The sequence below is a fragment of the Verticillium alfalfae genome, genomic scaffold (assembly GCF_000150825.1).
Source record: "Verticillium alfalfae VaMs.102 supercont1.15 genomic scaffold, whole genome shotgun sequence".
Taxonomy (NCBI): Eukaryota; Fungi; Ascomycota; class Sordariomycetes; order Glomerellales; family Plectosphaerellaceae; genus Verticillium; species Verticillium alfalfae.
In genome coordinates, this window is record NW_003315024.1 from 142,521 (window position 1) to 169,797 (window position 27,277).

The window sequence follows — 27,277 nt, forward strand, 5'->3', positions numbered from 1 at the left end:
CAGCCATCAGTGGTCCGATACTACTATACCGTACATCCGACATGTCTCGCTCAAGAATTGCTACACACTCCGCACGTTTGAACCAGGTCATTCGTACCATGACTCTAAGCTCTCTGAGACTCTTGAATTCGAGAGTGTGTCTTTGACTGGCCCTCTACGGTTGACACCAGTGCCGACAATGGCGATGGATGGTACGCAGCCTGCTTTCCAACCAGCCGTTGTGTTCGGATCCGTCGCGGTAGCCGCCGCCGCCGCCGCCGCCAACCAGGTGGCTGTTCCAACCCCAATCCAGGTCGATGAGAGCGACTCCGATGACGATGCAATCTTTGTAAGCTCAGGCAGCGGCTCCCACCTCCCAAGCCAGATGTCCTGGGCAGGGTTCATCAACCACTTCACGCCGGGGATGACGGTGGAGGGCATGGCAGCGGGCCAGCCTGCAGCCGGACGACCCAAGGTATCTGGGCCGATGCTTCGTCTTTGGTTACCTGAAGGGCACTCTTTCAGAAGAGAGCGCAAGAGTGGTCTCTACAAGCTGAAGAGCATATCCTTCAAGTCGTGCGGTTACGCTCGACACGTCGAGGTCAACACCATCACCCCAATCGATAGCGAAGAACCTTGGGCCGATCATGACGTCGCCATGCGAAAAAAGGAACTCGAGAACTTCATGCAGGTCTGCGGCGACCATGGCATTGCCAAGATTGTTCACATGCTGCCTGAGGATGACGAACTTCACTTCGGAACCACTTGGAATATGACGCAGGGATGGGCCGGCGTGTACGATGCCAGAAAGATCAGAGATGCGCAGATGGATGGCGTCGTAGAACCAGGCCGTGGTCGTTTCAGCGGCTTTGTCACAGGACCCAGGCCTCCGCCTCCCACGGGGTTGTAGCAGCGTTCTGAAAGAAGGCGACATACCGCCACCGTCAAATGTGGTCTTTTACGGAAAACGACCCTTCTCGCTCGTTCTTCAACCTGGATGACAATACGGTCAAGGATACAGGTGGCCATGATTCGCTCGGCCCTGGCACCGCTCATCTCTGTCGCATGAGACGAGACGGCTCGATTTTGGCGACAGCTGAATGCGAGGAACTGGTTTTTGATTTGATGAGGAGACACAGAATCGAGAGACTCGTAGGCTATATAATACGGAAAGGGCTGGACGGGGCTCTGGCCATGGGAGTCTCAGAGGACCACGGCGTTTGAGAATGGTTTACGCAGGCAAGGATTGCCTCGGAGTGCACATGACTCCTGGATGATTTCTCACGAAGGATCCAATGACTTACGGGCGAATGACGAATTATGAGGGGACGGAGCTTGGGGGCGTACATGGCCAAAGCAACTGCCAGTTTTGCTCTATCTCTGTTCGGCTTGATTGAGGCGTGGGACTGATACGTATCTACCGACTTAGGGAGGTCTCATTTACACCATTCTCTGCCATTGTTTCCATGCTTTGAAGAATGCATGTTTATGGACCGTGGTGCCTGCCACGATGATCTCCTGCAAGCCATACCGTGTGCATGTTGGTGGTGATTACAGCGTGCTCTAGTTGAACAGACTTGGACGCTAAGATCAGGTCTGGCTTTCCAAGGAAGTACGTGGCCGCGGAGGTGATGTAGTCGTCCATCAGAATGAGTATTGCTGTCATCTGACTGTCTCTTGGCAATTGGAACACCATTCAGGCAACTAAAAAGAAAGCAGGCCTACACAGCGTGACCACAAAGCCCGTGAAAGAATTCGGCGGCACGGGGAAAGGGGCACGTCACTTCACAGGAGCGAGCCAGCAGGTCATGATTCATTTGCCTTTCAGTGTATTTCGGAGAGCCCTCTCGGAACACGAGCATTTTTTGTCTGTCGCATGCCAATCCCTAAAATGCCATGAATCACCATAGCCTTTCCCAGTTACACCATAGCAAATGAACGAGAAAGAGAGCCGCAACGCATAAGGGTGGAGGCCATATGCATTATTCGCAATTTCGTTTCCCGCCCGACCGACGCCCGCCCTGTTGTTCCGCTTGCCTCGAACCTGGCCCTCCTGCCTCTCGCTTTGTCTAAAACCCGACCGGGCAGAAAATCACCAGGGGGCCCTCAAGAGAAATGATGCGTTTGGGGGAGAGATCATGTCGCTTAGGCGGAGGTGATGGCCTTGCGGGCGCGGACACCACGCTGCCTGGAGGAGAGGTGCTCACGGCCGACGACGGCCTCGGACTTCTGAACGACCTCCTCGCCCTCGGTGAGGATGAGCTCGATGTGGCAGGGGTTGGACATGTAGGGGTTGATCTAGACGCGCCTGTTAGTAAATTCGCCGACTCCGTGGTTGCACGAGTGACGGGGGAGGGGTGGAACATACGCGGCCGTGGGCACGGTACGTGCGCCTGCGCTGCTTGGGGGCCTGGTTGACCTGGATGTGCTTGACGACGAGGTTGCCGGTGTCGAGGCCCTTGGCGTCGGCGTTGGACTGAGCGTTGCGGAGAAGGCCGAGGAGGAAGTCGGCAGACTTGACGGGCCAGCGGGCCTTGGAGACACCGAACTGCTTGCCTGGGAGTGGGTTAGCGATTGGCATTCAGTGCGGCAAGTTGACCCGCGATTGCTCGTTGGCTCATGTTGCAGATGGGTACTGCTGGTGGGCTCTTCCGCGACCCCAGCAGAACCACAGTCTTGCATGTGCGTCTAAGTTAAGCGGGTCAAAAAAATCATATCAACGTACCCTGGGCGGTGCGGCCGGTAGAGCCGGCGTAGCGGCGCATGGGGACAGCCTCAGTCTTCGTCCTGACGTTCTCGAGGAAGGTCAGGGCACGCTCCAGCTTCCAGCCGTTGATGGCCTGGGCGGTCTCGCGGGTGTTCTTGAAGGACACACGGAGGTAGGCACCGCGGGCGCGGGCCGACTTCGCGGGCGCGATCTCGGTGGCGGCGTATCGAACCTATGTTGCAACCGTGTCAGCCCCTCCATATCTCTGCCAGTTGTGGTTTCTCGTTCGCTTCCCAGCGCGTCATGTCTGCCAGTCGAAAATCTTCCCATATCCTTGACCCCGCGGTCCTGAATTGAAGCAGGCACGCGAGGCCTTCCGGAAATGTAGAATCTTTGACGGCTGCGAGTCGATGGTCGGTCCGGGACTTGGAAGGGCACTCACCATCGTGATTGCTGGGTGAGGTGATGGTCGTCGACGGTTCGGTTTGGTGGACTGGGCGTTGAGGTTAGGAAGATTTCAAAAGTTGCTTGAGGGACCTGCTCTGCTCTGCTCTGCCGGGGCTGGTTGGTTCGCTTACCGAATCAGGAAGGGTGCAACTTCGACTGTAGGGCTCTACCCTATGAGTTTTTGGGGTGCGTGAGAGGAGAGGGTCTCACATCTTTCCGGCATGGGGCCAGTGAAAATTGATTTTGTGCCCCACTTCTTGTTTGTGCGGGAAGGCTTATCTTATCACGGATATGGAAAATCGCAGTGCCGAGCAGGCCAATCATCTCGCTGCCCCACCAAAGTCGGATTCTGCATGGAGCTTGGTCCGAGCTCTCGACCTCTTTGCAGCTTCGACAAGAAAAAAGTCTAGAGAAAAATTTCACCCGCCAGATTGTTATCTGCAGCAGTCTGTCCGCAGTACGACAAGATCCACCACTTTCGTCCTCTCCCACTCAATTCACTCGGACGAACCCAGAGGTGTCGAGATAACGACATCTACTTGAAGCTTTGTTTCATCTTACCATACCTACAGCAGAGATGGCTCCTTTCCGAGGCGGTGGCGGTGGCCGCGGCGGTTTCGGTGGTGACCGTGGTGGCCGCGGTGGCGGTCGCGGTGGTTTTGGTGATCGTGGTGGTCGCGGCGGTGGTCGTGGCGGTGGTCGCGGCGGCTTCGGTGACCGCGGTGGTCGTGGTGGTGGCCGTGGTGGTGCCCGTGGCCGTGGCGGCGTTGGCAAGCCGAGGGGTGGCCGTGGCGGCGCTGCTGGCGGCCAGAAGGGAGGCCAGAAGGTCATTGTTGTAAGTTGAGCCTGTGGATTGGCCCCGTTTGTGCTCTGCTGACCAGAGAAATAGGAGCCCCATCGCCATGAGGGTATCTTCGTTGTCCGCGGCAAGGAGGACGCCATTGCGACCCGCAACCTGACTCCCGGCGAGTCTGTCTACGGCGAGAAGCGTGTCTCCGTCGACAACCCCGTCACCAACGAGGACGGCACCACCACCAACACCAAGATCGAGTACCGCGTGTGGAACCCCTTCCGTTCGAAGCTGGCTGCCGGTGTCATCGGTGGTCTCGACAGGATGTACTTCGGGCCCGGCTCCAAGGTCCTCTACCTTGGTGGTGCCTCTGGTACTTCCGTCTCCCACGTTGCCGACATTGTCGGCCCTACCGGTTTCGTCTACGCCGTCGAGTTCTCTCCCCGCTCTGGTCGCGACCTGATCGGCATGGCTTCCAAGCGCACCAACGTCGTTCCCATTGTCGAGGACGCCCGTCAGCCCCTCAAGTACGCATGATCATGCCATGGTCGACTGCATCTTCGCCGATGTGGCCCAGCCCGACCAGGCCCGTATCGTTGCTATTGAACGCTCCACCACTTCCTCAAGGTCGGCGGGTGGTATCTCATCTCCATCAAGGGCCAACTGTATCGACTCCACGGCCCCTCCCGCCAAGGTCTTTGCTCAGGAGGTCGAGAAGCTCCGCGCGGAGCGCATCACCCCCAAGGAGCAGCTGACACTTGGTACGATCCACTCCCCGTTCCCCTCGATTAGTTTGCGTGTGACTAACAATCTTATGCAGAGCCCTTCGAGCGTGACCATTGCCTGGTCGCTGCTGAGTACAACCGTTACGGAAAATAAGCTGGTGTAGTGTGTGATGCGCAGGGTTGCGTGCGGGCGAGCTGTTGACTTGTACATGACATGCGAGATTCCCACGATGTTCGGCTTTCTTGCGTTCTCGGTTACTTGGGTCGGTTGGGCTTCACCAAAGGGCAGGCGTTGTAAGGTTTCAGGATTGTCTCGTTCAGCTAAATTTTCAGCCGAATTCAAGACGTTTAGCATATGATGCGTAGCTTCTGTCTACTTGGAGTGAACGTTCGATGGGAATGGGAGTGCTCTCGGACAAGTGCTCCCACGACCGATGAGCAACTGGTACACAACCCTCGACAGCACGCGTCTTTCCGATGGTAACGCGGTCCGACAAGACTTGCTGATTCGCAGGCCTGATCATCAGACCATTTCGGCAACACGTAGTCTCCCCAGCAGCTACCTGGCTGGTCAAGACGAGTCCACTGACAGCTCGAGCGTCACAAATCCTTCATGAGACGACGTGTCTCCGTGTCAGGATATGTCATCCAGGAGCTCAACCCCAAATCTCCAGCTCATGCTTCTCCTGGGACAAGAATTGGCGGGGTTCTGCTGCCATTCGCCTCTCTCCCAGCTCCCCGTCCCAAGCCCAAGTCCGAGACCCGGCCCCTCGCATATCCTCACCAGTGTCAGAGGTTCGGGTTGCCAGTCCATCGGCTCTGGCTGCCCCTCATGCGCATCTACATCCTCAGCCCAGTCATCGATAGTCCACCGTGCCTGCTGGACGAGCCTGTTCAGATCGTGTTTCAACTGAAGGTTTCGCCGGTGGATGCGTGCTCGTTCGCCGTCAAATTTGGCGTGGGCGTGGAGATCGATTGGGGAACGTTTCGGCCGGGTCTCTCGCGGGTGGCCACCACGACTGTGTTTCCCCTCGCGGCCGCCGCGGCGTTCTTGTCGTTGCTCGTGGCCTCGCCGGGGTCTCGCGTCGGGCAAGGACTCTTGCGATGGTTGGTCTGACGGTGGAGGGCTTGGAGGCACGGCCAGCATGGACATGTCGCCGTCCGAGTAGACGCGGTGGAGAGCACGGGCATCCAACCTAGACGAGGCTGGGCGCCGGTTGCGGTTCGGGCGGGTCTGACCCGATCCACGCTTATGTGTGAATCTTCCTTCATTCCATCTCCCTTCGAGACGATGCTGGCTCTGGCCCGATTTGTATTGTTCTGGGGTCGCCTCGTGGTTCTGTTGTCTGCCTGTTGATTGACCTGGCACCAAGGTTTTACCAGGCCCATGCCTGGTCAAGCCTGATCGTGGAGACATCGCTGGACGGAAATTGTGACTGTCTGATAGCCGTCTTTTCGGGTTGAATCCGGGGAGCTTGGTATTCAGCCCTGATACATTTACTCTCCAACCTCGGAAAAAAGCGCGGGCGGCCCCATCTTTGCGACCGTGGCTCCTTAATAGACCAAGTTCTCACTTTGTGGGTCGTATCGAACTTGGCTCAAAGCTTAAGAAGTAGAAGATGGGGTCGAAAGTGTCATGAGGCTTCTCGCGAGCTGTGTCCACTGGTAAATAGACAACCAAGCGTAGACAAAGAACAAGGCTCTCCATGAGTCGATGCTTTCAGAATATCTCCCCACTAAGTCGGGCGTTGTGAGGTAGTGACCCATTTGTCTCATATTTGTGAATGAAAGAGAGCATCTCATCAACTGAGATGGTTTGCTTAAAGACATAGTTCTCGGCGCATCGCATCGCATGGGAGGCTAACAATGGCGTTACACTGTTGGCACGAGACACGATCTGTTGACTTGTTTCACGCAGCAAAGTATGGGTAAGGCCGTCTACATTTAGATAGAGCTAGAATTGACGCCTGTTTTTATTGTGACGTTGTTTGACAACATCAACGCCATTCTAATGTCTTCGACGGAATCATCAAAGCTACCAGAGGGGACCAACAAGTCAACTAGAGTGTGACGAGAATATCATCACTACGGAACCTCTCCCCGAGAAACGACGTAATTGGGAGGTAGTCCAGTGAATGGACCGGAGGTGGCTTCAGCCGAATCACTTAGCCTGATGGTGGCCAGCTAAGATTTACTTGTGATGGGCTTGCACCAGATTAGAGACTACAAAGGACAGCCGGTGGCTGTATTGCCAACAGTGCTTCCGCAGAAGCTGTGTATCAACATGGCTTAACAAACCTCGAGTAAACGAGGCAGCGGCTCATGTCATCGGGAAATCATTGGACGAACGACTGCCAGTCATGATGGCTCTCCGACACGGAATTGCCTTCGAAACGACCGCATGGCATGAATTAGCAAGGGCTGTGAACAGATGATTGCCACGTGAAAACCCGGCATGCATCGAGGTTACCGGGCTAGCCTGCTTCGTGATATTATGCCCGCATGCCATGCCGTCGACCATGTCCACAGGGCTAGCTCTTCGTCAACCAGCATTGTGGCTTGCTGAATAGTCGGTCCAGCCTAGTTTGGCAGGCCGAGAAGGGGGAAGGAGAGGCTTTTGCCAAAGGCTAAATGAACCCTGACAATACAGGAAGCGCACAGGCAGAATCCTTGTCGTACCTAGAGCAGCTTGAATGAGGTTGGCAAGCGATGAGCTGTCTTGGCAGGCAAAGAAATGCTACATCTGGCATTGGTCGCCGCGCATGCATACCCCTCCGATGATCAATGGCGAGATACATTGTCACAACACCTGTCGTGCTTTTGATTGACGTGACTCGCGATCTGACGGCTCAGTTGTGATTCGCAGGATCTGAGTCTCCACATCGGACGGCACGGCGACCGCCCGCTTGCATAGGCTGGGATACTGCAGGGTCGGTTCAGCATTGTGCTCTGATGGCCACAAACCGGGCGAGCATCGTCCTCGCCTTGACGACTCACGAGAGACTTAGGTACTGCCTGCCAGATCGTGTCCCGAACCGAAGTCCAGGCTAGATTGTAGTGTCGTGTGAGTGGGGAGGGGTTTTTCCGAGCAAATATCACAAATTACTGTAAGGAAGATCGGGAATCTCGTCGCGTGCCTGAGATAAAAGCCCGGTAGTGGTCAATGGTGGGCTAGGAAAAGGGGGTGTCCCGTCATAGTTTGGAGCTTGGGGATCGAAGAAATGAGCACAGGACTCTGGCCCTCGAAGATGCAGGTACGGCAAGGGAAAGGAGGCAGTCGCTGGCCGTTAGCTGCTGACGACAGAACCTGCCGTCGTGATTCGATCAGGTACGTACCCACTATGTCGAGGGCAGGTGCAGGTGGAAAAGTACCCAAGCAGGGCACTACCTCCTCGATCGCCTCCACAATTGTCGGGAGAGGACCTACCAAAAGTACCTGGTAGGAAGGGACTGAGGGCTGGCCACACCTCCACTTTCCCCAGCTTGCCCAGACTCAGCTCCATGCCCAGACCTCCCAATTGCCAGGCACAACCTTGGACCCCGCAGCATCTTCCCTGCTCCCAGTCATCCCCGTCTACCACATCAGCCTGCTTCCGCCCTTGACCAGGTAGATTTCTGGTTGGGCACCACACCCTCTCCAGCTCAGAAACACTGACGAGCCGAGCCCTGGAGGCCAAAAGTGATAGCGTCTCGACGTGCAACCCACTGGGGCCCGGGACGGCAACTCGGACTCAGTTCACGGCAAAAGGGTGTATGTAGATGGGTCTGTCTGTTGGTGCCTCGACGAACCCATCCCGTCTCATCGCCGCCTGCGCCGCCTGTGGCGTTCGGCCTAGGCGACTTTTAATCAACGTTCACCCATGGTTAGCGAGTACGCATGGATCCTCTTCCTTGCACACAAGGTCAAGCAGAAGAACGATTCTGGCAAGGCGAAAACCCTTCGGCGTCCTCCCCAACGCGGCCAATGGCTGGCTCGATTCCCAAAAACACAGTCGCATCACAGCCAGCCACTCGTCAAGCAATCAGACGACGCAAGCGAAGGCCCAAGCAAGATAGCTGCATCAGCGACACCATTCCGGCCATCTCAAACAACCCGGCACAACCGCTAGCCATGCCGTGGCGTCCTCCACGTGGACGAAGCAACCCAAGTCTGGCCCCGACCCCCCTTTCAGGACCGTCCTCCGTCTGAGGTCTGGACTTGCGTGATGGCGAGGTTGTCTGAAGTGGTCAAGTGTCCGCCTAGACACCATGAAAATCTCCTCACAGCTTTCCCTCGGTCACGACAACAACTCGCTGCCTGCCGTATCTATTACACGCATGGGTAGCCCAATTTCTCATTCGTGTCGCATTATTTTCACCGCTTCCGGGGACTCATTCACTCTCCCGACTCACGCTTGGCTTCAAGGTTTTTGAGAGCGACCGAGCGGTGGTTTTCCCTCTTCGTGGGTTCGACGCGGCTTCGGTCTGGGGGCATCGGCGCACACGGCATTTTTCCTTGGTTGCGTCTTCCTCACTGCACTTCAGATATTAACCTGAAGCACCATGACCAACTCTAAATGAGGAATCCGAGAGCAACACGGAGTGGCCGTACCAACCAAGCAGTTGGCTGGTCATTGCACATGACTGGCACCATGTTGCGTGGCTTGACGGGGGTGTTACGCCCCTGCTCGTGCGCTGAAGAAACCAGCGACACTAGGCAGGCATCCTCCTCGCTCGAGTCGCGATTTCTTCTGTCCACCATGTCCTCTACGATCAGCGGTAGGCACTAGGCCAATTCTTTCAGGAGATCAGCGGTGGGTTACCCACCCTGGCTGTTCAGAGATGCTTACCCAGAGAACATTTCATCGTGCAATCACTGGTACAAGATGCAAAGGGTCATTATCTCGTGCCTGCGACCCCACTCCAACTCAACCCAGCGAATCCCACCATCCTGACGATTTCGTGACTAGGAGGGCTGGTCTTCCACACGAGGCATCACATAAAGCAGTCTGTTGCGGTTCGTTCCTTGGCATATTCCACTTCCATGTCTGTGGCAATGGTTCGTGGCTGTACTATCCCGGGACAATAGCAACCCTCGGTGGAACGGAGCTTGAACCCTGCCAGCCACATACATGTGCATCCCATGCCATGCCATGCGTTGCCCCAGGACGGATAAGTCCCAAACGGACGTTCGAATGACCCTAGTCCTCGCAGGATAACGGCAGGATCACTCCTCTATCCAGACAAACCGAACCCCTCACCCCAGTTTCCTTCCTCGACTCTAGTACCCCGGACACCACCAGCAATGCTCCCCTAATGTTGACGCATGGGCCAGGCCAAGAAAGGAGGGCTCATGTCGTATTATCCTCCTGCCCAGGCGTAGTTCGTCCTGATGGCCGAGTCGAACTGATTCGTGTGTCCTGTCCTGTTCCGTTGCCAGATCATTCCATTATATCTGCGCGCGGGTCATCTTTTCTCGATCGTCTGGGCCTACCTTTCTATGTTTGTCCAAGTCCATCCACGCACGCGATGAGACCTGTCCATCCCGACCAGAATTTATTTTGATTGATCGAGCAACTGATCTTCCCCGTCTGTGAGTGATCAGCAGCCATACCCGCAACTTTACTCGGGGATCCGCTTCACCAGCCTAACGACGCCTGGACGCTTACGAGGTCCGATCGCCCAGTCACACCCTCGCTCTTTCCACAAGCTGGCTCACGGGCCTGTCAGCTTTGGTATATCAGCCAGCTCACCCCGGAGGCTCGGCCAGTGCACAACTTGGGGGGAAGCCAGCTTAGAATTCGTCCGTATTCGAGCAGAAACCGTGGCGCCGACTAGCTACCTGCATTCCCCTGGCTAGTCATCGCGTTTCTTCTCTCGATCACATGCGTTCGAGCATCCACCAACAGCCACAATGAACACTGCGAGGAAGGTTAACTTGGGCGAAGAGACGCTGGATGCTCTCAGCATTGTCGAGCGTGTCTGCTCCATCCTTTCTCTCTTGGGATGTTTATTCATCATTATCACCTTTTGCTGCTCCAAAGCATTTCACAAGCCCATCAACCGACTGGTATTCTATGCCTCCTTTGGTAATGGCATTACCAACATCGGAACGCTGATGGCCAGGTCATATATCGGGTCGCCCGATTCTCCTGGTTGTCAACTGCAGGCATTCCTCATTCAGATGTCAGTTCTTTGCCTTTCCTTCATATATTTGGCTTGTGGTTCTAATTGAAACTAGGTTCATGCCCGCAGATGCTTTCTGGACACTGGCCATGGCCGTTAACGTGTATCTCACTTTCTACTACAAGTTTGACGCCGAAAGGCTGCGGCGGATGGAAATCCCATACATGATTTGTTGCTATGGCATTCCATTAATCCCAGCCATGACCTACATCTTCGTCAGGAACGACGACGGCGACAGGGTCTATGGTAACGCAACGCTGTGGTGCTGGGTCACCAGGCAGTGGGAAATCTGGCGCATCTTGACGTTCTATGGCCCTGTGTGGTTGGTTACCCTCACTCACTGTTCGGCAATGTGACATCTATCTAACATAGCTTACAGGCTGGTCATCCTTATCACGTTCTTCATCTACATCCGCACTGGAGGCGACATTTACCGCAAGCGTAAACAACTTCAAGATTTCAGCTCTCACGACGCCGAAGGCCTCGCCAACTTTAACGAAATGTTCGCGTCGATGAAGACAACTGAAGTACGCATCACGCACGAAGTCATTGTCGAGCAACCTCAAGGGGCTATTGGGCTGGTGCCAATGGAGCGACGGGATTCGGCCCTTGGGGCTACGGCACCGCGAATGCCCAACACGGACGCCTACTCGGTCAGCATCACGGCCAACGGTCCTCATCCGCGCGACAGCCAAGGCGACATTGTGCTGCCTGTCCAGGGTAACTCCGAAGGCGCCGCCCGCCCAGCGACAGCAGCACCCAATGCACGCCGCCGCACATACGAAAAGAACAATGCAGCGTGGACGTATGCCAAGTGCGCCATTCTGTTCTTTACAGCGCTCCTTATCACCTGGATTCCCTCGAGCGCGAACCGTGTCTACTCGGTCGTTCACGGTCACCGGTCGTCGACAGTGCTTGAGTACATGAGTGCCTTTGTCCTACCGCTGCAGGGATTTTGGAACGCGCTGATCTACATGGTCACATCGTGGAAGGCGTGCCAGCTTTTCTGGGAAGACGTGCGGAGCCTAGGCCGTCGTAGCAACAGGACGAGCAGCAACGGCTTCGTCCGCGGCGAGCAGTTCAAGCTGGGTGGTCGGGATCGTGGAGCCAAGATGAATTATGAGACGGAAAGTATGACGGAATTGGCGCACAGCGAGCCGAGCAGGCCAGAGTCGAGCGAAAACCAACGGATGTCGAGAGTATGAGCGGACGGAAGGAAACACACAATGATGGGAGGCAGAAATTCAATTACTGGGTTGGGTTCTAAAGGTTGCGGCGTTGGCATATACCCGTTATTGACGTCAGTAGGGTGAGCAACAGGGGACGAAAGCCTTGTAAAATCACAATCGGAGTAAATCGGTCATTTTTCTTTGTTTCAACCAGGCCTGGCCGTCTGCGCCTCGGCGATTGTGATCAAATGATGGCTGACGTGCCTGAGGAGATGACATGGCTGACGATCCCTTGCCCCAGAGTGGGCCATGCTTGCTTCTGCATCGGAGCTTTCGAACGCTTCCTTCCTCTGTGGCAGTCAAGAGGCGTTGCCGACTTTGTGTGTGTGTGTGTGAAATCAGTATTCAAGGCCCTGTGACAGCGGACGGGAGGATTTCGGTAGTAATTCAGATAACAACCGCCGGCCTACTTTGACCGATTTCCGGCACCCCTGATCGACAGGTCTCACAAAGCAACCGGAACTCATCCCCTACTCGCCAATGCAATCCCCATCACACTGTCGCGTCGACGGACCCAAACTCTCACGACTCAGGCGACGAGGGGGGCGGGAGGGTCAAAGCGCGGATAGGCGACTGCTACCCCGCGACTCCACCTGTCAAAGGTGCCACTTGTTTCTGAGGTTACTCTGCGTGTGCTGACTGGTTCATGAGCGTCTGGGTATCCTCGCGGGCTCTTGAACGGCTATTTCAATGCCGCGCATCGTGCCTCGTGTCAGATGCGAGCCGTTGGTTGATGTCGGAACAGGAAATGTTAAGGCTTCGGGATTTCGGCAGAGGCGTGGCGCGGCGGGAAGCCATCATATTGTGCCTTGGTCCCTCCCTGTACGGGGTCAAAAGGCAGTGAAGACGTAGAAAAGGAGTGCCTTGGAGTGAAGAATCCCCGGGCACAAAATGGGAGGATATGCCACACTCAGAGAGGCCCTCGACCCGGAGTATCCGTCTCGACACATGGCAAGAGCTGCTCAGGTTAGACGGCTGTACTCACCGTGAAATCCAGAGCATTTTTGACATGTCACAAGAATCAGGGGTGCCGCTGACTCCACTATAGCTTGGGCACTGTGACGGTCCAGATCAAAACTGCCATTGTAATGGCACTTCAGCAAGTTTGACATTTTGATCATAGTTTAGCTATTAGACATAAAACATGGTTGTTGCGGGCCATGGAGGGATCTGACCAGTCCCAGCGCTCAGGTACGGTAACATCAGCCGCTACCGAGTCAGGCCGGGATTTGAGCGCCTGACCGCGTTGCGGCCTTCAGTATCCTTCACATGTGTATATGGGCTCGACCTACGCAACAATTACAAATCCCTCTTGTGACCCAACGATCGCGTGGTTGGGTCAAATACGATCAGCAGTCAATCACAACTACACATCCTTGACAGCCTCGATCACACAGTATTCCCAGGAGGTCCGCATCTGCCGGCACTCTTGCACAATCGCAGGGTCATCCCACCACCAGCTATCCGCCGCGATGTAATTACCCCAAACGTCCGTCCACAACAGCCGTCCCACGAGGCTACGTAGCTCTTGCTTGACAGACCTTTCAGACCGTCTCAGTCCCTCAGCCTCAACCCTTTCAGGGTCAGTCGACGCAACGGCGAGGAACTTCACCGTGGTGATGGTACTGCCCTCAGCACGAAGCGAAGCATCTGCCAACCAGATGGGGAAAAGCTTGCTCGGATTCATACAACGAAAGTTGCGCTCAAGATTGAAAAGGAGATGCTCGTCAAGCCACGCTCGAAGCAGGGGACCCAACGTTGTAGTAGAAGGTAACGGGTCGATGAGCGTCAAATGAAATGCACCACCCATTGATAGACAACGGTGAACGCTCTTGAGTATGGCTGGAACATCAGGAGATGGAACCAGAGACGGGAGACTAAGTGAGTAGACTGCACCAAACAGGCCAGGGCCTACAGGGAATGTCGATGGCGAGATGGCTGGAACCGCAACCGGGTGAATATTCGGGAACAGCCTATGCGACAGTGGTGTGGGCGACATATGGTAGATGTTCTTAGTGTAGTGAAGAGCAGCCAGGTATGATGTCGTTGCTAGTCTCCGTCAGCTCATATCCAATGATTCAGATGAGGATTTTGTCGACCTTGAGACTCGTATAGAGCTAGCACCTTCTTGGCCTTCGCAGTCGTAATCTTCCATGGAACGTGCCTCGCAGGGTCAATGTCAACGGGCTTGTCAAGATTGTCAAGAGACGAGAGCATCCATCGTTTCTTCTCCATCTCAAGCTCTTTGTATAAGTTGGCTTCGTCTGACACACCCCATGATTCTGTCAAACGCACGAGTCGGGTTTCTGGACTTGCGACGGCCATGCTTTTGACCTCTCGCTGGACGCCGCTCAAATTAAGCGACAGCGACATTCCTTCCTCGGCTTCTGTGGGATCCTCCATGATATTCTCGAACGTGGAGGCCCGAGTCTCTGGTGAAGGCACGCAATCCCAGGCGTCGGGAGGTTTCCATGCATCAGGATTGTTGGGTTTGAACTTGGATGTCCAGGACGGAACGCGCGCAATAGATATTTTCGGGGGTGGCGAGAAATGTCCGGGAAATAGACTGATTGGTGTGTCTGCGTTCATCGAGATACTGGTACTCAGCAAGCTTAGCCGGGTTCATACGTATCACAAGATGAGTATGTTTCTCGGAGAACACTCACAGTGTAGCTGGTGACCGAGGAGGTGTCGGAGGAGCTTCTCTGACGGGATCTGCGGAGATCCTGACTACTGACACGACACCGGCAATATCATCTCCACAAGTTCGTGGGCTGACGGTGACTTTGGTGTCTTTTGTGATGAAGGATGAAGGGCCAATTGTTTGAATATAGTGCGTCGTCTTGGTGGTTGAATCAGCGATAGATGTAGTGCTTGGTGAGGCTGGCGGAAGTGACGTATCGGTCCATCTCGAAAACACAGAGTCAAGAAGACCTGAGCATATAAGCTGCATAAAAACTATCTGTGTTTTAAGAAACATACCTCTGGTTGATGACCCCGGGGAGTCGTGGAGTGACTCCGTAAGCTGAGACGTTAATGGATCTGCCGAGGAAGAGAAAGCTACGGGAGCTGGCAGAAGATCCGAAGTGGGGGGTGATGCGGCAGTAGAAGAAGTCGAAGACAGACAAGAGACGCGTCGTACTTTGCTGTCGTCAGTGGAGCTCGCCAGTGTCGGCGAGGACGACTCAGGCTTCGGCGTGGTGCTTCTTTTCGAGCTCTTAGATCCAAAGAAGCCGAAGGTCCTATTCTCCGAGGGGGAGACGCTGCGGGTAGAGACGGATCCTGTAGTGGCTCGGTCCTTATCCTTTTGTTCTTTCTGTATCGCTTTCCTCTCACGGTGTTCCCTCCGTGACTCCTTGTCAGGATCTGTCCATACCACTTCCCACATGTTGCCGATCGAGGTGGAAACTACTGCGAAAAGGGCTCTGGAAGCTTCGCAAGGCAGATAGAGATGGTAAGTGAAGCTTGGTTCTGTTGATGGGCAGACGATTGAATTAATTCTAGGAGGGTCACAGACTCTTGGCTCCCAATGTTGGGTTTCGTAGAGCTGCTGATATTAATGTGTGTTCGAAAGCTGTTGTATCTGTCTGTAGAGACGTTGCAATGGTCCAGAAAGTAAGAGTTTGCCGATTGAATGACCCTTATACACAGGGTTGTGTAGACGGCAAGTACAGCAGTAACGAGGCTGGAACCGGTGCCTGCCTTGGTTATAAAATGCTCAGGTATGGGCGGTTGTCGAAAAAAGTTGGGTACCGCCGTCAGCATTGAAAAGAAGAGATTGAAATGCTGTTGACAGGACCAACTGGGGCGCGTTGGGGTGGAACACAAGCTCGCTGGTGACATACATTCCCCCTCCCCAGCAACGAGCGAAGGCACCTTGCAGGGGACGGGAGTCAGTTGAGAAGTCGATGCGGAAGACCGAGAGTGCTAGTCGTTGCTCAAACTACAGCTTGGGTCGGACGGCACCGGCAGATGTAGAGGATGAAGATTCGTAAGGCAGGTCGGAATAAGAACTGCGAGTAGAAGATGGAAAGGTGTGTCACAACATACGTTCAAGATGACTGTCGAGGAAGAAAGCAGGAAGAGAGGGGATGAGGGGACGTTTCGCCGAAGTAGAACGCCACCAGTGTATCAGAGCCTGTGACAATACCCAGTATGGACTGCTGAGGCAAGAGCAGCGGAGGGTTTGGATATCTCACAGGGCGGAAAAGGGGCAGTGAGGAAAGTACGGACTAGGTAGATACCTAGGCAGGTAGGTATGGAAGGAGGGTGACGCCCAAGGCGATGCTAGCCTCTTTATTGACTCATCGCTGCGTAGTCAGTGCTGGGATTCCATGCCCATTCAATCACTGCCTTGACAGTGAAATCGACAGGAAGCTAATCACCATGGAGAGGTTCGCATGCGATGTGTTCGCGGCACAATATGGAAGTAAAGAGCTTTCTCAGTGGCATGTGTGCCCTACTGACCTCCGTGTGCAAACAAGTTGAACGGTGCCCTACCGCTCGTTGGCCTCAGGAACATGCAACAAGCCAAGGGGTAGTGAGCTTCTTCCAGTTGAGATTCGATCAACTTGACCAATAGCCTACCGACGTCTTCGTAGTCCCACGCTAAAGTGTATTTCCGTTGCCTCTCACACACGCTATTAGGCTTGCGGGGGGCGAGGGCCGAGTGAATATAAGTGCGACGTCGAACATGCCATGGTATGCCGCAGCCAGTGGATGGTCTTTGCGTAAGACCGAATACCTTTGTAGCTGGAGCACCCTGCCTGATCCAGCTTAAGCACCTTATTGCGTTACCACCATGATCCTGGTCCCCTGGTCGAGACGGTCAGCCATGTCCGTCAATCTAATCTGCTATCTCTTGTTATATGACCCAAATTGAGCTGTGTGAGACCAAGGCGTCGTTGATTGGCCCCAGGAAGAGTGCATGAAGCGACTTGCAACCTTGAAACCAGTATCAGCCGTGGCGAGGGGTCTCAGGCGGTCCTGCCGTGCTTCTATATGTGAAGTATGAAGGACAGCGTTCAGGCACCCAGAGAGTAAGTAATCATATATCGTCCAGAACACTCAGTATAGAATCGTGCGAATTCTACTCCAGGGCATACATTCATATGGCACTAGCCTTCGAAATGCACCACATCAATCGAGTGGCACCACCACTGACCCATGACGGATAGTAAAACAGGCATCAACATACACCTGTCCCTTCCTTGCTGAGTTGAGCAGGCGCCACTAGAAATCCGGCTCCGTTCCTCGCCTGCATATATCACGCTTCGGGTTGACACCGACTATCCTCGCACAGATGGTTGGAGAACCTTCTGTCAGCACACCTATCGACTTCGAAGGAAAGGCATGAAGAAGCTCGGCCTTGTCCTAGCCGTGGGCCAGGCAAAGACCTATTGCCATGTGTATGGAGTAAGTGTACTCATTGCGGGACACTTGGGTCACGCCTCTGTATGGCGACTGGAGTTCAACCTTAGAGGCGCATGTCAATTCTCCAGACTATCGCCTGCAATGCGAGCAACATCACAGGAAGGACGTTCAATCGCGTGGAGATTTTATGCTAAACAGTCTCGAGTAACATGCGGTAATGATCGAAACGGACGAAGTTGTTTGCTCGTCCTGGTTTCGATAACACTGCAGGCTGCCTTCCGCGTTGCCAAGCTGTCCTATAAGCGGCAGACAACCAGCTTGGCTAGTCGGACCAGATGGGAGCGGGTCATACCCAGGTAGGCATCTCCATCGACGGGCTCGCTGCCCATAACAGAAACGTAAACGATTTTCTTTTGCCCAGCCTTATCCACCTGAGCCGTGCTGATGACGCAAGACCTTGAGAGAACAGAGTTGGGGGCAGTCGGCGTAGTTCATAGACGATGGAGCTGAAGATCGCTCAGAGCTTACTTTGGACCCCGCGACGGTAGGTTTAATTAGCAGGGCCACGACGAAAAAACTCGCTTGGAAGACGCTCAGTTTTGATACAGACTGATACCGAATACATTTCCTTGAGATCGCAGAAGCTTCAAGCATCATTATACCTGCCCAGGCAAGTACAGACTGAAGGGAGTTTATGGAGGCCCGAATTACTGCATGGATGATTGTGTACAGATACCCAAAAGGTTGTGGTGGGGCTTTCCTTTACTTTTCCTTTGTAGATGCCTGTGTGTGCTCTCGATGATGGAGTAAGGGAAAAGATGTTCCGGATCTGATGGGCATGGCAGTCTGTCTGGACGAGAAGGTAAAGATGAAGTTGGCAAGCCACTGGGCACGTGAAAGAATAGCGCCCCCCACCGAAGTTGCAGTGGCGATTGCCTCGCTTAGGTCCCCTATGTCAACACCGTGGGCAGGCTCACGCAAGGTCCGGTGCTCTCGGACTGATGTTAATCTCAACGGCAGTGAAATTTGTATCCTTTCGGGACTTTCGCCCAAATTTTCACCCCAAACTCGCAAATTGCCCAAAAGCATACTTTCACAACGTAACAGCACTCCACCATCATTGCTTCATCCCGAGGAACGCACCTGATGATGGCTTCGATGGACCATGAGGACTTCTCAGTCAGCAGCCAGAGACATCCAAGGTCGTGGCATCCAACCCATGGAAGGATAGCTACGAAGTCCTGACAGTCAGATGTCCCTGCCATGCGGGAAATTTGCATCTGGTCTGCTTAGCCACATACTTGTACATCAGGATTGATGGATGGTCTTTGGACTGCACGAAATCAAAAGAGATTTGTTTGAGCAGAGAGAAGCCGTGGGCAAATCACATTACACTCATTACTCGAACAGCCGACATGCACGTCTCTGCCAAGCAGTCTGCGAATAGGGGCGAGATCGAGCGGCAAGATCTTTTAGGTGTCTGCTGAGGAGTGTACACATAACTGTTCGTAAGGATTATGACCTTTGTCTACCAACCAATGACTTGCAAAGTCGGCTGCCTTGGAGTAAACTACAGGATCGATATGGCCATGGTACTGAGCGACAACAACCTACGTCGAGAGACGTAGAGGAGAAGGAAGCTGGCGGCGGCTGGGACCCTGGTCGGCTTCCACAGTCCAAATCTCGGTGCTTGCAAGCTTATCCGCATGTCTCATGCGTACTCCCGCCAACCCGGGCTCAACTGACCCTATCATGGAGCCGGGAGACATGTCTCGTCCGAGGTGTACGACATGAGTATGGCAAGTTGCAGACTTGCAGAGCTCAATTTGCTTACCCCTTGGCTCAGCCAAGACCGGGTTTTAAAGCAAAGGGAACACAAAGATTCTCGAGCATTCATGCTGGCCCTTGTGTGGCCTTTTGACGCCTGGCGGGAGATGAGATGCTGTCGGTTTGCACATCAAGGACGACGTGTTGCTCGGAAGCAAAAAAGAAAGCAATGCTGCAGTTGCGGCCGTGGAATCCAGAAGATCTTGGAGCCGCGGCCATAAACGGCATCGTTATGATCGCGGTCTATATCAGGCTTGAGAATTGAGCTCGAAGACATACTCTCGTGTGCGCCCACTGCACATTGCTTGTTGAGGTAAAGTGACTAGATCTATGAAGCCAAGGTTATTCACAGAGGTGGCGCTTCGTGAAAGCTTTCGCAGCTCATGAGACATGCTCGACATTTCTCGAAGCAAGTCATTGGTCCTGGGACAGACCGCTCTCTTGGCTTCTGTCCCCTATTCAAGGCAACAGTCAACGACCAACATGGTCGTCTTTGATGATTGCTTAAGCTTGGCCGTCAGGGACTCGCGATGATGAGTACATAATGCGCATGGGTTCTCTTCATGAGTGAACTTGACGGTGATCAGGCAATGGGTAGTCGAATGAGCATTTCCTTGTCCATCAAAGGATATTGAGACACCGGACCTGGAGGAAAAGCCTCAAAATTACATGTTACAGGTCGTGGGCTTCGGTCTTGTCTTCAGATGAGCAGCTGACATTTTTATTAACCTTCTTGTCTACGTCCAATCATGCCCTTGCTTTGTCTCCTGTCAGACAACGAATCCTCAATCGTTCGCAGCCTTCATGATGCCAGCACACTTACAAGCGGTTCCGCGACATTCCGCCGTTGCCTACCTTACTGAAACCCCTGGTCGTGTTCTCACCAAGCCGCATCGTCGGTTGCTCCTCCCCAGCCTTGAACAGCGTCAGCCACAATAGCTTTGGCGACAGGGAAGCATATTGCGGTACCCGCCTTTCCGGGGTTCTCCTTCCTCTCACCTTCTCGACTTGATTCTCCACACGAGTTTTCCCAGTGTACTCACTTTGTGTGTCCAAGGCCTTCCTCAACCACCCCCTCTCGTCTTCCAAGCGAGCACCTTTCCCCTCGAGTCACTCGTACAATCAGAAAGGACAAGTCTGAGGCAAACTAGGTGCCCCTACTAGTTTTTTCCTGGTCCAGTGTCCTTTTTCCATCTTTCCTTCGTCTTATGCAAGACGTGGTCGTCTTGGACTCCTGCTTCACCTAATCCCTGGCCTGTGTTGACGCTTGGTTCGATCTTCTCACCTGGCTAGAAACTATCTCGCCACTTCTCGTTAACGTCAGAACAACCGTTTCCGACGTCCTGGGCACATCCCCTACCAAACACTGTTACGCACCAGGTCATTCGAGTCGATAACACCCTAACCACGTCAGTTACCTTCCAACAATAGCAAGACCCTCATCTTGTGACTCGAAAAGCAGATCCAGTCTTCGGTCATGGAACCTCTCGAGCACGCCGAGGCCCCTTCGGCCCAGCAGCAAACGTTATGGGCTCGCATAAAGATCCAGTTTCGCCGCGTCGGGAACATGTTTGACAGAGCCGACAGGCGCATCGGAAAGAGTACCTTTGGACGTATTTTCCGTCTTGAGGGTAGCGGCCATGTATCTTTCTTCCATTCACTTACCCTCTCGTCTATAATCACTTTCTTCGGTGTGCATGCTGACCCAGACTTTCACAGCCTAAAGAGGTCTCTGGCGCGACCTTTTTCAAGGAGGTTCGAGCAGGATTCACGACCTTTGCCACCATGGCCTACATTATTGCCGTCAATGTAAGTAGATCCAATGATTATGGCCGTGTTTCGTTTCGACTGCATCTCCTCTAACACTGATGGATAATTGCTACAGGCTATCATTCTGTCACAAACTGGGGGCACCTGCCCCTGTGACCAGGATGATCGCCTCTCCTGCGACAGCTTTGACTCGTACAAGAAGTGCAAGGAGCGTACGTCAAACTCTCGGTTTGACTGGGTGGCATACGCTTACCTACGACCCTCAGGAGTTCGTCTCGATCTTATCACCGCTACTGCTGCGATCTCAGGCTTATCAAGTTTCCTTTTCGGCTTTATGACCAACCTTCCCGTCGCTCTGGCGTAAGTCTCTTTCTACTCTTTCCCTTCTGCAGTCCTATAGTAGGTCTCGGCTAATGCGAGTTCAGACCCGGAATGGGCCTGAATGCTTACTTTGCCTTCCAAGTCGTGGGACCCAATGGTTCAGGCCGCATCTCTTACGAGGTAGCGCTTACGGCAGTCTTCGTCGAAGGGCTTATATTCATCGTTCTTGCCTTGACCGGCTTGCGTCAATGGCTGGTCAAACTGATCCCGGCGACTATCAAGACCGCCACAGGCGTCGGCATTGGCTTCTTTCTCACAGAGATTGGTCTCTCGTATGCTGCAGGTATCGGTGCCATAACTGGAGGCTTCAAGGCCACCCCTCTGGCCATTGCTGGATGTCCGATAGAACAGATTAACCCACTGACTCAGATGTGCGACGGTGGCATAATGTCAAGCCCTAAGGTTAGTGACTTAGACCATATGGAATCAACAAATTGATTGACTGACAAAACTGCAGATGTGGACGGCTGTATTCGCTGGCGGTATTGTCACTGCCTACCTGATGTCTTTTCGGGTCAAATATGCCCTGATTATCGGCATCGCCCTCGTATCCATCCTGTCATGGCCGTGGGTATTTCTTTTATCTACGCCTTCGACATATACTAACCACCTGAAAGTCGCAACACAGATATCACCTACTTCCCGTATACCGAAGACGGCGAGGCACGCTTTGAGTTCTTCAAGCAGATCGTCACATTCCACCCTATTGAGCACATCCTCAATGTGCTGAACTGGGACATATCGGCAGACAAGACACACTTTTCCGTCGCCCTTTTCACGTTCCTTTACGTTGACATCATCGACGCTACAGCCACTCTCTACTCAATGGTTCGGTTCTGTGGTGTTGTCGACCCCACTGATGGCGATTTTCCTCGTTCGACAATTGCCTACTGCTGCGACGCCATTTGCATCTCCATCGGTGCGCTGTTCGGGTGCTCGCCTGTCACAGCTTTTATTGAAAGCGGTGCCGGCATTGCTGAGGGCGGCCGCACAGGACTTACAGCTATGGTCACTGGACTTTGTTTCCTGGTGTCTATATTCTTTGCCCCTATCTTTGCGTCGATTCCCCCCTGGGCTACAGGCTGTACCCTTGTGCTTGTTGGCTGCATGATGATTAGGCAAATCAGTCAGATCAACTGGCGATACATGGGAGACGTTCTTCCGTCTTTTGTCGTCATGACCTTTATTCCGTTTTCCTACAGTGTCGCGTATGGTCTCATAGCGTATGTGTGATTCCTTCGTTCCTCGCTCATGAACTAACATGTTTACTCTAGGGGCGTTTTCGTCTATGCGGTACTCAACGGCCTCATTGCACTGACCGTCTATATTAGCGGACGACGCCTGGAGCCTCGTGACTACGACTCGAAGGAGTATTGGTCTTGGAAGGGTTATGGTATGGGTAAACCGCCCTGGTTCGTCCGGGCTGTCCGCAACAAAGGTTGCATTGCAGGCTCTGACGACGCCCCCGATGAGATCGATGAAGTCAGCAAACGGTCCACCATACAAGAACACGAAAGTGCCTACGACGACAATCGTGAGGGCGCGGCCTCCCCCCATCGGGCTGTCACCCCTCGCTCAATGCACTGAGAGAACGTAAGCAGGAAGTCTGTTGCGGGCACCAAGTTGGGACGAGACGGTCACAGTGACCTTGAGATGCAAGCTGAAAGCTACAAGAATGGGCCAATGGACGCCGTAGGTTGACCAGAAACTATTCGGCTTGTGCGATGATTCGGAGTTTGTATTTTTGGGAGCTCAAAACAGCCCTTGCGAGAGACTCAGAACCTTGTAGATAGACATCTGGTGGCGGTCTATTGCACGCAATAGCTAGAGCATCTCAAAGTAATGTTGTCCACGAACATTGTCACCATGGTGCAATCGTAGGATCTACGTGAGAACCCCTATATCCGGTTCTAGACCTCTGGGAATGGTGACTGCATGCTCGTAGCTGGTTGATGTCGGACTGCTAGGTTCAACAACAGGACTGATGAGTTTTCTGTCTCCGGTGTACAGGGGGCGACGTCAGGGGACTCGAGCGGATAGTCGAGACGGAATGCCGACGGGAACTCATCATTGACTAATCATCGACATTTAATATTCAGGCATGAGCTAAGATGGCACTTGCGAAGCCCACAAAATGAGGTGCAAGGACGGTACGGAAGTGACGCAATCGATGAAGATTGGGCACTTCTAGCCCGCCGTACTTGCTCGAATTCCCAGACCCACCAGAGCTTCTGTCTGGCGCGACATGATGTGCCTGGACGGTGGATCGCCCGTTTCCAACCTCAATCGCGGACGAATTGCTTTCTCCAAGCCCATGCAACGTTCTTTCTTGCAGCAAGAAAAGCTGAAATAAACAGCGCGGCTTTTCCAGGAAGCATCAGCGAGGATATCTGCGATAAACATCTCCACAACGATACGAACCTAGGTCATTTCCTTCGCAGCCTACGACACGATGAGTGGCGGGTGGAACACGAGTATGCCACCGCCGTTCGCTTTTCTCCTCCAATACTTCGCTGACATAGTACCTCTTCGCAGTCGAGTCGGACGCCGGCGTCTTCACTTATCTCCTCGAGAATCTCGGTGTCAAAGGGGTCCAGTTCGAGGAGCTCCTTACTCTCTCACCTGACGACCTTGCTCCGCTTCAGCCTGTCTATGGCATCATCTTCCTTTTCCGCTACCCCTCCGAGGGCTTGCCTCCGCGACCCAAAGAGTCCTACGACGAGGACGCCGCCGAAAGTCTATTTTTTGCGCGCCAGACCATTCAGAACGCCTGCGGCACCCAGGCCCTTCTGTCAGTGGTCATGAACAAGAACGATGAAGTCGATATCGGTGATCGCCTGGGCGAGTTCCGTGAATTCGCCATGGCCCTACCACCCGAGTTCCGCGGAGAGGCCCTGAGCAACTCGGAGCTCATTCGGGAGGTCCATAACAGCTTCGCAAAGAGCAGCCCTTTCGTCGACGAGACGCAGAGGGGCGACGAGGGTGGCGAGGACGCGTTCCACTTTGTCGCCTACTCGTCTATTGGAGGCAAGCTGTACGAGCTTGACGGACTGCAGCCAGCACCCATCTCACATGGCGACTGCACTCCGGAAGAATTTCCCGTCAAGATATCAGGCATCCTATCAGACCGCGTAGCCACATATGCGAGCAGTGAGATTCGATTCAACGTCCTGGCTATGGTCAGGGACCCGAGGATCGCTGCGGCAGAGATTGGAGATCAGGAGACGATTGCGCGCGAGTCCGAGAAGAGGCGGCAGTGGCAGTGGGAGAATGCCCTGCGCAGGCATAACTTCGTGGGCTTCGCCGGAGAGGTCATGAAGGGGGTTGTTGGCGAGAAGGTCAAGGCGGGTAATGGGGCCTACGAGGCGTGGATCAAGGAGGGCCTGGAGAGAAGGAAACGTGACGAAGACGCCACGAGGTTACGGAGGAGGATGGGCGGCGGAGACGGAGACGAGGAGATGATCGGTTAAACGCACTTGTGGAAAGCCAACGGCTCATAGCAATCCCATTGCCTGCATGAGCCCTGTTGACCGTCAGAAGGAACTGCGTCTACGGTGTGATCGTGATGGTCCGCCTGGATATGTCTAGACTTTGAGCCATCGGTTGAATGTCTGGGGAAAACAATGCTCGGAAGTCCAGTCAACGTTCTTGCCGAGCAAGGTCCAAAGCTTGTCTGTCATGCGACGAAGATATTCCTCGTCGAGGACGTGGGTGTGCAATCAGCATTCGCTTCGGAAGTCATTCCGGTTGCCAGCACTTGATGGATTGCCTAGGCTTGGAGATTCGCGATTATTCGTAAGCTATTTTCACGAACATTATCCGAAAATAATACCACTTTATCATTGATCGCGCCAAGAAAAGACCGAATGCCCTCGAATCACTGGATTCAAGGTACCTAGGTAGGTTCGCTGCCCATGACAGACGTGCTGTATGAGAATCGCTGGATAAGTACAAGGGGCATGTATCTCACGTCAATGGTCAATGCGCTCCAGCTCCATGACTTCCTCAGGGAAGCGGCAATTGAAGAAGCGGAGTGCGACATTTGAGATCTGATGAATTCCAACGCTGGCGTCTCCACCAAACGACAAACACATCATCCACAATGTTTGGAACAGCGTTCAGAAGTACGGAACATGGCTGGAATGGAACGAGGGATAGAGATGTTCTGGTGAGAGTCTAGGACCTTCCGACCGCGACCAACACGATGAGACAGCCAGCCGTGGGCTGGTGCCCGCAGCCATATGTGAGACTCGTTCGCAGCTGCATTGTGTCCATGCCGCCGCCCAGGTCGCCATGTGCCGTCTATCGTCCCGTGTCGCAAACCAGTCAGCCGTATACCGACATGTTCATCGTCGTGGGTCGCAGTGCCCACCAATGACCACAGTGAGAAATGCCAGCAACAACGTGCGATGAGCTGACCGGCGGTGAGATGCTGTCTTTGGTTGGGCAGTTGATCAAGATCGCCTTGTTGTCGCAGAGAAAACAACAGAGGAATGAAGGCGGGCTGTATCTTCTCGCTTGAACATACGCGATCGCCCAACCTCCACACTCGAGATGCAGCAGGATTGGTGCATGTGCCAAGTGGCCTTGATTGCTCATTCCAAGTCTTGCCGTCTTCCCCTCCTTCCAACCCCGTCCTCTCTTGCTCAGTCGATCACCCACGCACACCCACAATCCTGGCCCGGCACTCCGACCCTCCGACCCCCCGTCTCACATGTACCCATCATCACTACCTCCCGGATGGCCGCGAATACGGACTCGTCGCCATACGCCGAGCCACATGGTGGCAACGCCCTTCCACGCGTGTGGGTGTTCACAAGGCCCCCAAATGCCTCGAAGCGGCCTCCTGGTGCTGCGATTCTTACCAAAACACCATCAACAGGGTTGGGTAAGCTGAGACGGGGTGGCAGCCACTACCGATTGCCAAGACGGGCACCTGATCAGCAGATCAGCTTTTCTCCCGCAAACCCCGTCCAACTTGGCCCTTGATGGTATGGTGTACTACTCGAAAATGACGGCAGAGCCCAGTTGGGAACCCACCAGATCGACCCAAATCAAGGTGCAGCAGCCGCTAATCGGACCCGTCAATGAAGCAGCGCCGCCATTTGCGAGGTGATCCTCTCCAAGACACTCTAGACAAGCGCATCAGGCGTCTCCCATGCCGCCATATCGTGCACTACCGCCCCGCCCGCTCAACGCGTGGTTGGAGCAATCGGGCAGTGAGAGGGGACGGACGTACATGTTGAGGCTGTCGATACTGGGGAGCCTCGATGCAAGGTCGAGTGCCTTGCATGGTGCGTCCCAAAACCGCGCATGCCCACCACTGGCTTTGCCGTCTTGCGTCTGGCATTGCGTCTCCTCTTGCGTGCATCTGTCGCGACATGTTTCTCCTCCCTGCTCAGCCGGGTCTTTCCTCTTGTCTCTCTGGCTCTCGCGTGTCGGTCAGTCACCGCACACAACTTGGCAAGTCAAGTGTGGACATCCTTGGTTGAAGCTTCAGCAAGGCGCTCAGCCTGGGGCGGGTGACCGCCTTTCCACTTTCTCTTGTCATTCGAGTCTCTCGCCAGGCAAACCAGGCAGCCTATCGCTTCACCTTGCCCGGCGTGACTGATCTCCCTCTGATGGAGGTGTGCCCAACCGCCTCAGAAATGGGTGTGCCGCATTTCACTTTTCATATCCTGATGACTCCGCCCTGACCCCCCCTCGTGTCTGAAGTTGGTCGGCATGTTGGATCTCACTTCTATAAGACTCCCACGCTCAGCTGCGCCCTCGTTTTCAGCTCCTCGGGTTGGCTCACCCATTTCATCACGTCGTACAACCAGGCTGCACCAATCGTGTTCCCCTCCCACTCCCCCCCTTTCGCATCACCCAGCTCGCTCTTGGA

General features: G+C 54.2%; 8 protein-coding genes across 8 annotated transcripts in view; 6 read left to right on the top strand and 2 right to left on the bottom strand.

Moving 5' to 3' along the window:
• The window catches only part of VDBG_09370 (hypothetical protein), a gene marked incomplete at both ends in the record, with an annotated part of 2,497 nt that extends 1,608 nt beyond the window's left edge, over positions 1 to 889 (top strand). The window contains one exon of the mRNA XM_003000129.1: positions 171 to 889. Within this exon, the coding sequence (XP_003000175.1) occupies positions 171 to 889 (719 nt within the window). The remainder of the gene's footprint in view (positions 1 to 170) is intronic.
• A 1,017-nt stretch (positions 890 to 1,906) lies between these two features.
• VDBG_09371 (60S ribosomal protein L17) lies at positions 1,907 to 3,177 on the bottom strand (the record flags this gene model as incomplete). Its single annotated transcript, XM_003000130.1, has 4 exons — positions 1,907 to 2,277; positions 2,348 to 2,535; positions 2,705 to 2,918; positions 3,129 to 3,177. The coding sequence occupies 4 exons, from the start codon at positions 3,129 to 3,131 to the stop codon at positions 2,125 to 2,127; spliced, it is 558 nt and encodes a 185-aa protein (XP_003000176.1).
• Positions 3,178 to 3,710: 533 nt separating this feature from the next.
• On the top strand, positions 3,711 to 4,802 carry VDBG_09372 (rRNA methyltransferase NOP1; the record flags this gene model as incomplete). Its single annotated transcript, XM_003000131.1, has 4 exons — positions 3,711 to 3,968; positions 4,023 to 4,450; positions 4,551 to 4,684; positions 4,744 to 4,802. 4 exons carry the CDS (start codon positions 3,711 to 3,713, stop codon positions 4,800 to 4,802), a joined length of 879 nt encoding a protein of 292 aa, XP_003000177.1.
• Positions 4,803 to 5,261: 459 nt separating this feature from the next.
• On the top strand, positions 5,262 to 5,765 carry VDBG_09373 (predicted protein; the record flags this gene model as incomplete). The annotated part of the gene is made up of 1 exon (XM_003000132.1): positions 5,262 to 5,765. The coding sequence occupies one exon, from the start codon at positions 5,262 to 5,264 to the stop codon at positions 5,763 to 5,765; it is 504 nt and encodes a 167-aa protein (XP_003000178.1).
• A 4,776-nt stretch (positions 5,766 to 10,541) lies between these two features.
• Positions 10,542 to 12,151, top strand: VDBG_09374 (G-protein coupled receptor; the record flags this gene model as incomplete). Its single annotated transcript, XM_003000133.1, has 4 exons — positions 10,542 to 10,813; positions 10,869 to 11,135; positions 11,193 to 12,012; positions 12,134 to 12,151. 4 exons carry the CDS (start codon positions 10,542 to 10,544, stop codon positions 12,149 to 12,151), a joined length of 1,377 nt encoding a protein of 458 aa, XP_003000179.1.
• Positions 12,152 to 13,408: 1,257 nt separating this feature from the next.
• Positions 13,409 to 15,430, bottom strand: VDBG_09375 (conserved hypothetical protein; the record flags this gene model as incomplete). Its single annotated transcript, XM_003000134.1, has 4 exons — positions 13,409 to 14,091; positions 14,142 to 14,644; positions 14,709 to 14,976; positions 15,025 to 15,430. The coding sequence occupies 4 exons, from the start codon at positions 15,428 to 15,430 to the stop codon at positions 13,409 to 13,411; spliced, it is 1,860 nt and encodes a 619-aa protein (XP_003000180.1).
• Positions 15,431 to 21,027: 5,597 nt separating this feature from the next.
• VDBG_09376 (inner membrane protein yieG) lies at positions 21,028 to 22,980 on the top strand (the record flags this gene model as incomplete). The annotated part of the gene is made up of 6 exons (XM_003000135.1): positions 21,028 to 21,051; positions 21,128 to 21,372; positions 21,438 to 21,795; positions 21,851 to 21,875; positions 22,022 to 22,616; positions 22,668 to 22,980. 6 exons carry the CDS (start codon positions 21,028 to 21,030, stop codon positions 22,978 to 22,980), a joined length of 1,560 nt encoding a protein of 519 aa, XP_003000181.1.
• An 865-nt stretch (positions 22,981 to 23,845) lies between these two features.
• Positions 23,846 to 24,863, top strand: VDBG_09377 (ubiquitin carboxyl-terminal hydrolase; the record flags this gene model as incomplete). Its single annotated transcript, XM_003000136.1, has 2 exons — positions 23,846 to 23,867; positions 23,929 to 24,863. 2 exons carry the CDS (start codon positions 23,846 to 23,848, stop codon positions 24,861 to 24,863), a joined length of 957 nt encoding a protein of 318 aa, XP_003000182.1.
• Between the last annotated feature and the right edge of the window lie 2,414 nt (positions 24,864 to 27,277).